Source organism: Arachis ipaensis, chromosome B8 (genome assembly GCF_059453495.1).
Source record: "Arachis ipaensis isolate K30076 ecotype BB chromosome B8, ASM5945349v1, whole genome shotgun sequence".
NCBI lineage: Eukaryota > Viridiplantae > Streptophyta > Magnoliopsida > Fabales > Fabaceae > Arachis > Arachis ipaensis.
In genome coordinates, this window is record NC_142443.1 from 121,592,197 (window position 1) to 121,605,789 (window position 13,593).

General features: G+C 37.3%; 1 protein-coding gene across 2 annotated transcripts; it reads right to left on the reverse strand.

Moving 5' to 3' along the window:
- Positions 1–652: 652 nt before the first annotated feature.
- Positions 653–7,588, reverse strand: LOC107613041 (DNA topoisomerase 2). Of its 2 annotated transcripts, XM_016314875.3 has the most exons (18): positions 6,895–7,588; positions 6,049–6,341; positions 5,885–5,951; positions 5,518–5,788; positions 5,236–5,435; positions 4,809–5,018; positions 4,610–4,723; positions 4,406–4,516; positions 4,153–4,317; positions 3,700–4,041; positions 3,459–3,592; positions 3,019–3,367; positions 2,730–2,916; positions 2,593–2,642; positions 2,066–2,506; positions 1,804–1,981; positions 1,580–1,723; positions 653–1,490 (listed from the first exon to the last, which is right to left on the reverse strand). In XM_016314875.3, exons 1-18 carry the CDS (start codon positions 7,468–7,470, stop codon positions 862–864), a joined length of 4,461 nt encoding a protein of 1,486 aa, XP_016170361.1. In that variant the 5' UTR covers positions 7,471–7,588; the 3' UTR covers positions 653–861. The 2 variants fall into 2 exon arrangements, with proteins under 2 accessions (XP_016170361.1, XP_016170360.1); XM_016314874.3 differs by having other exon boundaries at positions 4,406–4,723; positions 6,895–7,581.
- Between the last annotated feature and the right edge of the window lie 6,005 nt (positions 7,589–13,593).

Consider the following 13,593-nt stretch of genomic DNA (forward strand, 5'->3'; position numbering starts at 1 on the left):
ATTGGTTCGAGTCCAATTCATGATTCCAGTTCAGAAAGACTTCATTCAATAGAAATTATATAACCCCTATCTGTACCAACTTGCTTGATTATTGCTTAGACGTCTTTATTTGAATCGCTCCCTTTTAATTCATAAAAACTAAACATCAAACAAATGATAAAATAAACTTTCATAGCTAATGAAAATAAGAAACAAGAAATAAAACGAAAACAAAACACTCTAAATTTGTAATTTCTTTTCAAAATTGTTTTATCCAGAAAATTGTTTTATCCAGAAAAAGCTAGATGTACTTTTAGAAAAAAAATAAAAGTAAATCCACAATTCATCTACTAAAAAATCATTTTAGAAAAAATAAGAGAAAAACTCAAATCAGCCCCTGACAATTACTTCGAAAGACAACGAGGTCCCTGACAAAAAAAAAACCCCAATCCAGCCCCTGACAAAAAAAATAAACCCAACCCGACCCCTGACAATTACTTCGAAATGACAACGAGGCCCCTGTGCCAAAAAAAAATAAATGTTATTTTTTTTGGCACAGGGGCTAATCTGTCCCAAAAAAAATTTATCAGGGGCCGGATTGGGTGTTTTTTTTTCTTGGGGGTCTCGTTGTCCTTTCGAGATAATTGTCAGGGGCCGGATGGGGTATTCACTCAAAAAATAAAAGTAAAATCCATAATTTACAACCGGGTTGCAGAGACAAATCAAAGTTTACATGCATTTTCCATTTCCTGGTGAAAAAAGGAATGAAAAAGTACAAGAAATTTAAATCAAGCTGTTCCGCGAGATACAGAGACAATACAAGAATGCATGCGTCATGCATTGTGAATTCTTAAAATCAAGCTACACATGCTTCACTCATCACTAATCTTCATCTTCAAAATCAGAGAAATCCGAAGCATGTTCGTCAGCAGAATCATCCTTGTCATCACCATCATCATCATCATTGCTCTCGGATTCACTCACCACGTATCTTGCTTGTGTACGATTGGCCCTCTGAGGCCTCGCTCTTGCCGCTACCGGCGCAACCTCAACCACCTCCTCCTCCGTAGTGCTAGGAGAGTTTGCCGAAGCCGAACCTTCACTCGCGTTTTGATCTTTCTCAGCAAGCCGGCCAAGCAAGGAGCCGCTCTTTTTGTTAAACGGGGATGGCCTCATCCTCCTAACTTTCTTCTCCGGCGATGTCTCCTCCTCCGCCGGCTTCAGCATTTCAGTCGATAGTTTCTGAGATCGCTTGCTGCCTAAGTTTCTCTTGGTGGCTGCAGGTGCCTTCGCTGCCTTATGAGCTGCAGGCTTTCTCCCTCCCTTCTTTTTCCCTGCTTCGGAGGCAGCCTGGTCCAGTATTTCAAAGTCATCATCCCCGTCATCTTCGTCTTCGACATTATCGCTGTCTGAAGAGTCCAACAGTATGGTACTTGACGATTTCTTTTTGGCACGACCCGTTTTGCCTTTCCTCGCAGCAGGTGCCTCGGGGGGCGCTTCAGCTTCCATGGCTGTGGTGGTGGAAGCAAAAACATAATTAAATACTAACACAAGACGAAATTCAAGAGGTTTAAGAAAACATCATTTAAAGCATTTTTACCTGCTGATGATTGATCACTAGATGCTCCAAAGTTATATGCAGCTAGGCGTTCTTGAAGAGATAGAATTTCATCTTCATCGACAACCTTCTTAGCAGGAGCTTTCTTTGGTCTGCCTTTTGGTTTAGCAACCTCAACATGGTTCTCTGATCATGGAGAAAATTAAGTCACATCACATGGACATGGAAAATTCAAAATATATTACTTAACAGTGCTAAATTCATACCAATTTCCATTGAAGAATTATCATTCTCTGGCTCAGCTTTTGTCGCCTTCTTAGTATTCTTTCGTGGCTGTGGCGGCTTCTTTGCTGCTGCCGCTGCTGAAATACCGCGATTAGATGTCTTTCTGTTTCCTTGACTTGACCTCTTTTGTTGTTCCTCAGCAGCTTTGCTATCCATTTCCTGATATATATACAGACAATGTTATTAAAACCAAATATTCAAATATAAACTAAACAAAATAGGATGTTAATTAATAATGCCTACATCAAGTTTCTTCTCAAGCTCATCAAGATCCTTCATCCACATAGATGTTGGTGGTGTTGCCTTCAAAATCTCAAACTCCTTTTCCTTTTCATCCTTTTCAGCCAGCAGCTTCTGAACACTTTCAATCGTTAAAGTTCCAATGGGCAAGGACAACAGATATTCATAGTCGCCGCGTTTTGCTCCTTCAACAGTGGCAGTTTCCTCTCTGGTGGTGTCATCATCTTGTTCTTCTGAAATGTCATCATTTGCCCCGGCAACTTGAGGTTCTGCAGATTTTCCCTTCCTTGGCATGGGAGTGAAACCTTTCTGCTGCAGCTCCATCAACAAATCAGCCTTTTTCCTGTTGCTCACAATAATTTCTCCATTCACCACCCCTAATATGAACCTGACTTTGTTGTCCAGTATCAACAAAAGCCGTTCGAGATTGTTCAGTATATGTTGCTGCAAAGCATAACAATCAAATTGATTTTAGTTCTAACTCAAACTCAAGAAAAAATGAACCGTTCGGATTTACCACAATAACTCACCTTTCTTCTCCCATAATACTCTAGCCGAAGTGGAAAGAACTCTTCAAGGACTGTATAACACATGACATAAAACAGTGAACATGAAGACCCATATGATCATAAATAAATAAATAAAACTTCTCTAAGTACTAATATACCTTGTTCCGGGGTGTCGTATTTCTTAATTTTCCCTTCTGCATCAAAAAGATGCATGTTACTTGTGCTGATAGTGCTGGTCAATTTAAATTTTTTAAGTAGACCCTCTTGCATGATCATTGCTATTTTGTCAAGCTTCAATCTGACTTCTATGTCTACAATTGCATCATCACCATTCTGTCTGAAATCCTGCAGAGAGAGCAAGAGAGAAAATACCATGTTTCAGTTTCCGTAAAAATGATACAATTTAACCCGCTGCACAACTTGTTATAAGGTGTTTAGGCCAGTTACCTCGATTAGAGGATCCTTGACGTTAGGTGATCCATCAGTTACAGATTCAAGGAACTGCTTATAATCTTGAGTCCATCGACGAATAGGCAACTCTGTGATCCTGAAAACTTGCTCATCTATTTCCTCTGTCATACCATTGACTATATAGCCACCTTCCTTGGCACTTTTCTCAATGACTCCATGGAATCCTCTATACCATGGATCCATTGGCAGCATTGCTTCACCACTCAACATTCGCCTAACATTGGCAATAACTTCCCTAGGATTATAATTGGGAATGTAAGAACTCCAGCCTGTTCCAATACCTTCACTACCATTGACAAGGACCAATGGGATAATTGGTATGTACCTGTGACCAGAAAAGAGAATTTGAATAAGTTCTAGGCATATTGGATTGTTGAAACAGGAGATAAGATTGTCCAAAAAGCATAATTAGTTACCAGCTCGGTTCAATTGACCTCCCATCCTCATTCAAGTATTCAAGAAGCTTGTCGTCATCCTCATGAAAGAGGCAGCGAGTAATAGGATTCAGTTCAGTGTAGATGTATCTAGCACTTGCATGATCTTTGCCTCCCTGGAAAATTTAAGGTTATAAAAAGCACACACTTATATAAAAACAAAAGTAGTGTTGACAATGTACAAAGTGACAGGTTTCAAAAGTCATTGACAGGATCATCTCACCAAGTTACGAGTACCGAATTGACCATTCGGTTTAAGAAGATTGATGTTGTTGCTGCCCACGAAATCCTGTGCCATTCCAATTATTGTGCTAGCAAGACTTTGCTCACCATGGTGATAAGCAGAGTGCTCAGATACATAACCAATAAATTGGCCCACTTTTATTTCTTTGAACAACTTTTTCTTAAATGAGCAGAAAAGAATCTTCCGTTGTCCAGGCTTGAGGCCATCAACCATCGAGGGAATGGACCTTTGAAGATCTGCCCTGGAGAACAGTATCAGCTCTTTGTTGACAAAGTCTCTGTAGTTGATATGTTTCATCATATGATCGCGGCAAGTGCCAGGCTGCAACAGCATAAAAGGCCAAGAATTTCAATTATTAACATATATTATATATTATATACACTTCCAAGAATTAAATATATAAGACTACTAAAGTGCAAATTATTCGCACACCTCGAAATTTCGAATCCAGGTTTTCCTATCTTCAGTTTTTTTCTTGCTGAATGCCAATTCTATTGCACTTCCATCCTGGTCATCATCCCAGACAAAGTCCTTTCTATGCTTATCAAGATCTCTGAAGTACTCTCTCCCTTCTTGAGGAGTACTTGTACCCAGACCCTAGAGAGACCAAAAATAAGAAAGAGTTCAGAATGGTAAATTCAAAATCTAGTGAGTTCATCTATGGTTACCAGTTACACCAACAAACCTTATAGTACTTTATCTTCCAACCAGTTGCATTGTTCCCCAAGTTTTCTCTCCATGATTCATACTCAGGCATGGAATAAAATGATAATTTTGTCCCATTTGAATGAAAAGCCTGGGTAGACAAGCAAAAGAAATGTATGAGTATGATGTTGAAGAGGAAGTTCAATAAAATAGTATATAAACTTAAGTACTTAATAATACTAACCCTTATTATGGGAGTGGTGAATTCAACCATAAAAGAAGGAACTTTCAGCAGTGATGGCCAGAAAGAATGAATAAAGTTGATCAGTAGCCCTTTGATGTGGGAACCATCATAATCCTGAACATTTTCAAACAGTTAAATCTTGCTGAATAAAAATTCAAAAGAGAATGTTTTAGTGGACTATGCTGTTTAAATAGCTCACCTGATCAGCCATAATCATTAAATGACCATATCTCAGAGACTTGACACTTGAGTATTCTTTGTTTTGCTGCAATCCAAGAATCTTCTTTATATTTTGAATCTCTTCATTCTCAAGAATCTGTTTGCTGCTGGCTTCCCGTACATTCAGCAATTTTCCTCTCAACGGAAACACACCATAATGGTCTCGGCCGACAACAGAGAGACCTGCCATCTTCGTACATAACATATGATGTCAGGAATTTTGAATAAAACTTGTTATGAAAATATTTCACTGTTAACAAACAGCATAGCCGCCAGTGTTTACATCACACCATCTTTATGGTTACAAATTACAACAGATATTAAACTTTTTCAATTCAGATTGTTGAAGTATAGACATAAAAAAATTTAAATTGATTTCACTAATGCTTGCATAGTCAAGAACTTACTGCAAGTGCCTTGGCAGAATCTCCCTCTGTTAGTATCAGGGTACATTTATCAGAGTTTCTTCCTCCAGCTTCATTGGCGTCTTCGAGCTTCACAATCCCACGAATTCTTTGTGTCTTTGTTCCATCTGACTTCTTCAGATCTTTGCTTTGTTTAAAATCTGCCCATGATAAGAGGATGTCCACTATTCCGGAATTTGAAACTGCAAAGGTTTGAAAGTATAAGTAAAAGCAACATTTCATTTTACTCAGTTACAGGCAAAAAATATTGTAAGCATGACAAACCTTCCTTCAGCATTGATTCCGGAACATCACATTTAGAACCAAAACTTGCTTGCCTAGTTGTCAGGGTTTCTTTAGTTTGGGAATCAAAAGCAGGGTTGTCAATAAGGGCATTGACAAAAACCCACAAATGATTCTTCACATTGTGTGCTTTGACATTGGCATCCTTTTTCTTCTTATTCACTTTGCTCATCACATAGCTTGTGATCTGATTGGTGATATAGTCAACATGAGTCCCACCCTTGATTGTAGCAATGGAATTAACAAAGCTGACCTGTTTATAACAAATTCAAGTCATGTTAGAGAGAATAACAAAAACAACAACAATTACCTCTCCTTAAGGTACTTATAATTCTGCTTTGTAAATTACCTGTTGAAACTGTCCATCACTTAGACTCACACAAATCTCCCATCTATCACCAATTTTGGCAAAGCTCCTAATAACAACGAACATGAAAATTAATTAGTACAGAAAATTTCTCAAGAATATTAGATAATTTCCCCAAAACCAAACTTCAATAAAGAGAGACAAACCTAGGAAGGGGTGCTGGTTTGGATTTCTCTGCGGATTTCAGGTAAAGATCGGCATAATCGCGGAAGGATTTCAGTTTAATCGCCTTGCCGTTGAGTTCAACCTTGACCGTCTTTCCAAGGCAGCCAGCCATGTCAACCACCCGTTTTTTCATCAAAACAACGACATCTTCTTCAAGCTCCGCCATCTTGAACTTTTCCAAGTCTGGCTTAAAGGTTACCTTGGTCCAGTTCTCACCTTCTTTGCATTTGGTAATCACGGGATCAGACTTTTTTCCCATGTTGTCTGAAAACACCTATAGCAACAACCAAGCAATACAATAAGCATTCCCCTCAAAATAACTACATTCAGCTTCATAAATGTACACGGAACATGAAATTTCAACAAACACGAAAAAGGTTTTAAAAGAAGAGTAAACAATTTAACAGAGAGGACGATATGCTGAATCAACTAAACTCTCAGTTCAGTTCTAAAGCTCCATATATGCAGGTAAAACAAAACCTATGAAGATCCAAAATTCACAAATTCAATTCATACACGCAGATAAAAGTTAGGGTTCAGAATTATAAAATTAAGTAAACAAATTCATAAATCACATAGAACATAAGTCCAAAAAAATAATTAAATAAAACAAGCTGACATTGTGGAAATGTAGACATTCTAAGAACGACTCCGATCTCAAAAACAAGCCTCAAAAGTCGACTACAAATTCACACATGCAACACAAAAGGAACATTCACAATCCAAGAACTTTACCAAGAACAGAAACATTTACAGAACCAAAACCAATCAAGGATAAAGAAAAGTCAAAAATAAAATAAAATAAAAATCTTGCAAGAATCCAATACCTGCTTGTACTTCTTCTGGCGCTTCCCATCAGCAGTCTCGATGACAAACTCTGTAGAGAAGATGTTCGTGAGCTTTGCGCCGTATCCGTTACGGCCTCCAGTGGTCTTCTTCACGTTGTCATCATAGTTACTGCTGGTCAGCAAGTGCCCGAAGATCAGTTCGGGCACATACACCTTCTCCTCCTGGTGGATCTCAACGGGGACGCCATCTCCGTTGTTGAAAACAGAGATGAGGCCCCGCTCGGGATCAATCACCACCTTCAGCGAGTCCATCGAGGGATCTCGCTGCTTGTTGTCGGCAGCATTAACGAGAATCTCGTCAAAGATCTTATAGAGCCCCGGGACGTAGGTCACAGGGCGATACACCATTTCATTGTTGATGTCATTGTAGACCCACAGGGTCTGCGTGTGTTTCTCGATTGAACCCACATAGGTGTCGGGCCGGAGAAGGATGTGCTCGAGCTGGGTCTTCTTCTGGTACATTTCTTCAATGGTCTTCCCCGATGCCGGTGCGGTTGACGCGGGGATGTTCACGGCAGTGCTGGTATGAAGAGGGCGTTTCTTCTGGGTTTCCATGGGGGAGGAGTGAGGAAGGAAATGAAACAAAAATGAAAAGAAGGAAGACACGGAGATGGTGTCTTTTTGGTTGGGGGTGAAAGGGTTGAAGAGAAAGTAGAGAACTATCAGGAAGGTGCAGTGCAGAGTGAGACCTCGTGCATCTTATTGAACTTGGGTTTGGGCTAACGGTCGAGTGGGTGTGTTTGAAATTTGAATTTGAAAGAGGAGGAGCCTTGAGCGGGAATGTGAAATTTGATGGTTGAGATTCGGGTTGCAGGAATCTAACGAATGGGATTTGTTAGAATTTTGTATTAAATTTTTTAATACTTTTTAGTATTTTGGTGATTAAATTTTACTTTTTAGTATATAACATATAGTTGTCATGACCATAATCGAACTGGTTAAGTTATTGGTTTATTAGTTTATTGGTTCAATCAATGAATTACAGGTTGAATCAACGGAACTGATCTTACGTAAATAAAAAATATAAAATAGTCAAAAATCTATAATTAAAATTTAAAATAAATATATCTTTTACTAATATTTTAATAACAATCAAGTTTTAATAAATTATAATCAACAAGTTATAATTTGGTTATTATTAAATAAATATATATTCTAGTATTTTTTATAATAAAAATTTTTTAATTTTATTTTTATATTAAAGTAATTATTTTTTATTTTATTTTTATTTTTATAATAAAAATTTTTTATTTTTACCAAAGATAAGGTTAGATGAGTATAAGAAAACTATACCATTTAAGTTATAACTCATTAGCAATTTATATCATTATATACTATATGTATTTATTGAAAAATAATATTAATAAATATCATACAATTATAAAAAAAATTATAATGTAACTAATAAAAATATTTGATATTTTTATTTATACATATTTAATTATATTTAAATTAATAATTATGAATAATAAAAAATATAATTAATTTAAATATAAGTGAGTATAAAATTAAAATAATATCTAAAAAATTATTGTATGTTTTTACTATATAATTAATAATTAACATTTAAAATACCAGAGAATAATATAGTTTAGTCGCAAAGAGAGCATTTGGGCATAGAGAAGCCCCAAGTTCAAATCATTTCTTCATCAAAATATAACTCAAAATATAGTTTAGAATTTACAACTATGATATATATATATATAATAATAATAAAAAATATAATTAATTTAAATATAAGTGAGTATAAAATTAAAATAATATCTAAAAAATTATTGTATGTTTTTACTATATAATTAATAATTAACATTTAAAATACCAGAGAATAATATAGTTTAGTCGCAAGAATAAATACTTGTTTCTCTAAGAGTTCTTTGCTTGTATTTATTCTTCCTAAAATATTATAGTCATTTATAAATCTATTTCATTCTTCTTAAATTTTATGTAGTTCCTTCGTACATAAATTCATTTTTCTTAAACTTTATGTAGTTCCTTTCTTCCTGACAAGTATACAAAGAACAAATAAATTTTATGAAATAAAATAAATTAATATAAATAAAATAATAATATTTTAACTTAATATAATTGAACATACCGTACATAAGTCTCGCCATACTTCTTTCCAAATATTTACTTTATTAGATGCAATGTCCCATGTAATTCTTGTTCGAGCTAGCAAAGTTGAAAACTCACCATATTCAATGCTCAATTAATTATACTTTTTCTTTAGCCTAACTACACCATAATGTTCCCCAACAATTATAGCCAGTTCTTGCAAATGTTGAACATTACAGCTGTTCATTCTTTTCGCTCATATAATATGCCGATAAAAATCTTTGTATTTTCATTGGACTATTGTTTGCTATCTTCAGTTTCAAATTTTCCATCTTATGCTAATAAATATCAACTACTAATAAATATCATTTTTATTCCCAATGTATGGGATAAATTTTAAAATTATCCTTAACATTTTAAAATTGACTCAATATTATCCTTAACATTTCAAAATTACATGTAATTATTAACCATAAGAGTAGCAGTAAAACAAAATTTAGACTCTTAACAAAAATCAGCAGAATGCTAAAAAAATTCTAGAGAAACCAAAATTTCCAAAATGTTATTTCGTAGACAGATTAATTTAAAAAAAATACTAAAAGAAAAGTGACATGAGGCAATAATAGGCTTCGAAGTGAGTCAAGTTGAGCCGAACTAGACCAAACTCAAGTTAGGCTCACAAAAATTAAGCTTGATTCACGGCTCGACTCATTAATAATCAAGCCTATTTTATAAGCTCAAGATCAACTCAACGAAAGCTCACAAGCTCAAATAATAAGAACATAATTTATAATTCTATATCAATAAACTATAACTTATATATATTAATATTAATATTAATTTATAATCCATGGACGATTAGTGCGGCAACAGTCTCGGATTAAGGCTGCAATAGTAGATTTCTATAAGGAGTTGTACCATCAGGAGCCATCACCAAATATAGGATTTCGGGAAGGTCTGGTACGACAAATAACTGAGGAGGAGGCAACAGAGCTGGAGTTGATGCCGAGTGCCGAAGAAATAAAGTCTGCAGTGTGGGATTGTGAGTCAGCAAAAGCACCAGGGAGTGATGGGTATAACATGAATTTTATAAAGAAATGCTGGGAAGAAGTTGGGCGGGAATTCACGGAAGCAGTGATGGGGTTCTTCCAATCAGCTGTGTTACCTACAGGGTCGAATGTCACGTGGGTGGCGCTGGCACCGAAATTTGTTGGAGCTACAAAGATTAAAGACCTTCGACCGATTAGTATGGTGGGTTGTGTCTATAAGATCATATCTAAGGTGTTGGTTCGGAGGATGCGGAAAGTGATGCCAGCTCTAGTGGGCGAGACTCAGAGTGCATTTGTGCAAGGCAGGAAAATTCACGATGGGGCTTTGATAGCTTGTGAAAAGTGCACTGGCTAAAGGCACGAAAACGGAGATCAGCGATAATTAAACTGGATTTTCAAAAGGCTTACGATAGGGTCAAATGGAGCTTTGTGGATATAGTGCTGCAGAAGATGGGCTTTGGAGATCGGTGGCGGGGGTGGATTAAGGAGTGTGTATGTTCTGCATCTATGTCAGTTCTTATAAATGGATCTCCCGCTAAGCCGTTCAAAATGGAAAGGGGTCTACGACAGGGAGATCCTTTATCTCCAATTCTGTTTGTCCTGGTTGTCGATGTGCTTCATAGAATGATCGGGGAGGCGGTGAGGAATGGGCGCATATCGCCGCTGTTGGTTGGTAGAGATAACATCGAGTTGTCGCACTTAGAGTTTGTGGATGATACTATACTTTTTTGCCCTCCAGAGGAAGAGACCATAAGGAATTACAAGCGCCTATTGCATTGCTTTGAGCTGATGTCTGGCTTGAATATTAATTTTGAAAAGTCCAATTTCATTCCGATTAATTGTGAACAGCAGTGGACGAGTAAGATGTGTCTCTTACTGGGATGTAAGGAGCAAGTACTCCCTGTCCGGTACCTTGGGATCTCTTTGGGAGCAAATCTGAGGCTAGTTAAGACGTGGAAACCAGTGCTTGATAAGGTGGAAGCAAAGCTGAGTCTGTGGCAAGCAAAGAGCCTAAATAAAGCGGGTAAGCTGGTACTCATTAAATCTGTCCTTAATAGTTTGCCTATATACTACCTCAGTTTGTATAAGATGCCAAAGGCAGTAGCGAAGAAGTTGATCTCCTTACAAAGACGGTTCTTATGGAGTAAAGAGGATGGGCGGGTTGGGCTGCCGCTAGTGAGATGGGAGGTAGTGATGGCCCCTAAAAAGGCGAGTGGATTGGGAGTAGGCGATGCAGTGGTTCGGAATACAGCTCTTCTGTTTAAATGGTGGTGGCGGTTTTTGAAAGAGGATTGCCCCTTATGGAAAAAAGTAGTGTGTTCTTGTAATAACTTGAATCCTTCTGAGATGCTACGGGGTCAACCTGTTCCCCTGAGAGGGGGCCCGTGGAAGGATATTTGTCAGTTTCAAATAAGAGAGCCACAAGTCAGGGAAAAGATGATTAGTGGCTTGTCAATGGAAGCAGAAAACGGGCAGAACAATCCGGTTTTGGGAGGATGTTTGGGTAACTGGTGGTGTCTTGAAGGAACTGTTTCCAAGACTTTTCTCGGTCTCAAACCTTAAAGGATCTGTTATAGGGGACTGTGGGTTTTGGGATGGGCTAGAGTGGATATGGAGCTTCCAGTGGAGACGGGAGTTGTTTCAATGGGAGTTAGAACTTTTGAACCAACTTCATGTCATCCTACGCTTAGTTACGCTAACAACTAAGAGAGATGATCGGGTGGTTTGGAAATTTGATAGAAGTAGTGTTTTTTCTACTAACTCCTTTGTGCAGGTGATGCAGGACGCAGTACTCTCGGAGGAAATAACAAGCTATAGTTTCACAAGTGCTATCTGGAGGGGTTTCATCCCGCCAAGGGTTGAATTATTTTCTTGGTTTGTTTTGATTGAGAGGGTGAATACTAAAGACAGATTGTGCAGATTAGGTGTCATAGACCAGCTTGATAATATGTGTGCTTTGTGCTGCAAGTCTGTGGAGTCTGCTTTTCATCTCTTTCTTGGTTGTGAGCTCACTTGGCAGGTGTGGAGTGCTTGACTGTTCGCTCTGGGAAGAGAATGGTCCATTCCAGGTACACTGAAGCAACACTTTGAGAGCTGGACGAATGCTTCACAAAGAAAGTATGAGAGGAAGCGGTGGTTGATTGGTTTCTTTGCTGTAATTTGGGCAATTTGGCTTGAGAGGAATGATAGGGTGTTCCGTAATCAAGACTCAGGTGTGGTGGAAATCATTAACAGGTCCTTTATGCTATCTGACGAATGGATTAGTGGTACTACTCTTGGTTGTTGATAGCAATGCCGAAGATGACTAGGGGTTATTTACCATGTTGGGTTGTTAGTGATGTTTTTAATTTAGTTGTACTTATGTTTATTCCTGTTTGCTCCACCGGTGGTGTAGAGCCTTTTCATTCAAAAAAAATTAATTAAAAAAAATTTTGTATATTGTCTATTTATCAATTATAAATTTTTTGTTTATGTCCTACATCAAAATTATATATTTAAAATTACTATAAAATTTTAAATAATTAATATATATATATATATATATATATATATATATATTAAATTATTAATACGCATATTCTATATGCATTTAATCTATACTTTTAATATTATATATATAATTGAGTCATCTCACGAGTTAATGAGCTAAACTTATCCAAGTTCAAGCTCGAGTATAGGTATGTGCATGGCCCGGCCCGGCCCCAAACATTTTAGGGGCTATTTTTGTTTGATTTCACTGGGTCTAGGACCGGGTAAGGGTCTCAAAAATAGACCCGGTCATTATTTCGGGTCGGGTCCGGGTCATGGCTCGGGTCACCCGAAGTTGGCCTGGTGGCCTGGTCATCATACACAATTAATATTTTGTGTTATTAGTGATGGATGATGGCTATTTTTATGTGGAATTTAAGTATTGTAAACCTTAATATTTTGTGTTATTAGTTATTATAAGACTATAAGTTAATATTTTATGTTTAAAATCCATAAGATTTTAGACTAATGCATAATATTGTGTTATTTGTATTGATTTAAATATTTGGTGTTATTAGACAATATTAGTATTGATTATGGTTATACTTTAATTTTAGAGAAGAGTTGGTTCTTGTTATATTTTTCTAAGTGAATTTTACAATGTCAAATAATGGTTGGAGTCTTGGAAATTTGGATATTTTCATATGCTAGCTTATAAGAAGGTATCAAAGTAATGTAATGTTGACGGCCCGGTTTTCACCCGGTTTTTACTCGGTATAATCGTGGCTCGAAAGCGTATAGGTTTCATCGGGTCTAGGGCCGGGTTCGGGTCTAATAAATAGGCTCGGTATATATTTCGGACCGGGTCTGGGTCACATCAAACCCGGTTTCACCCGACCCATGCACATCCCTACTCGAGTCATTTAATTTATGAGCTCAATTTCAAGCTCAAATTCGGCTCACCAGCGCACAAGTAGGGATGTCAATGGGACGAGGCGGGGGCGTGGGATGCCTCCCTGCTCCCCGTCCTCGCTCCCAGAATTGATCCCCATCCCCGCCCCGATCCCCGCCATGGGGGGATAATCGTCCCCATCCTCATTTTCCA

Bases quoted from the DNA above. Each gene is read 5' to 3' on its own strand.
- LOC107613041 (XM_016314874.3), bottom strand. From the start codon at position 7,470: ATGGAAACCCAGAAGAAACGCCCTCTTCATACCAGCACTGCCGTGAAC. The intron at 2,507-2,592 runs GTGAGTTATTGT...TATGCTTTGCAG, and splicing joins AGTATTATGGGAGAAGAAAG to CAACATATACTGAACAATCT. The intron at 1,491-1,579 runs GTAAAAATGCTT...CCACCACCACAG, and splicing joins TAGTGATCAATCATCAGCAG to CCATGGAAGCTGAAGCGCCC.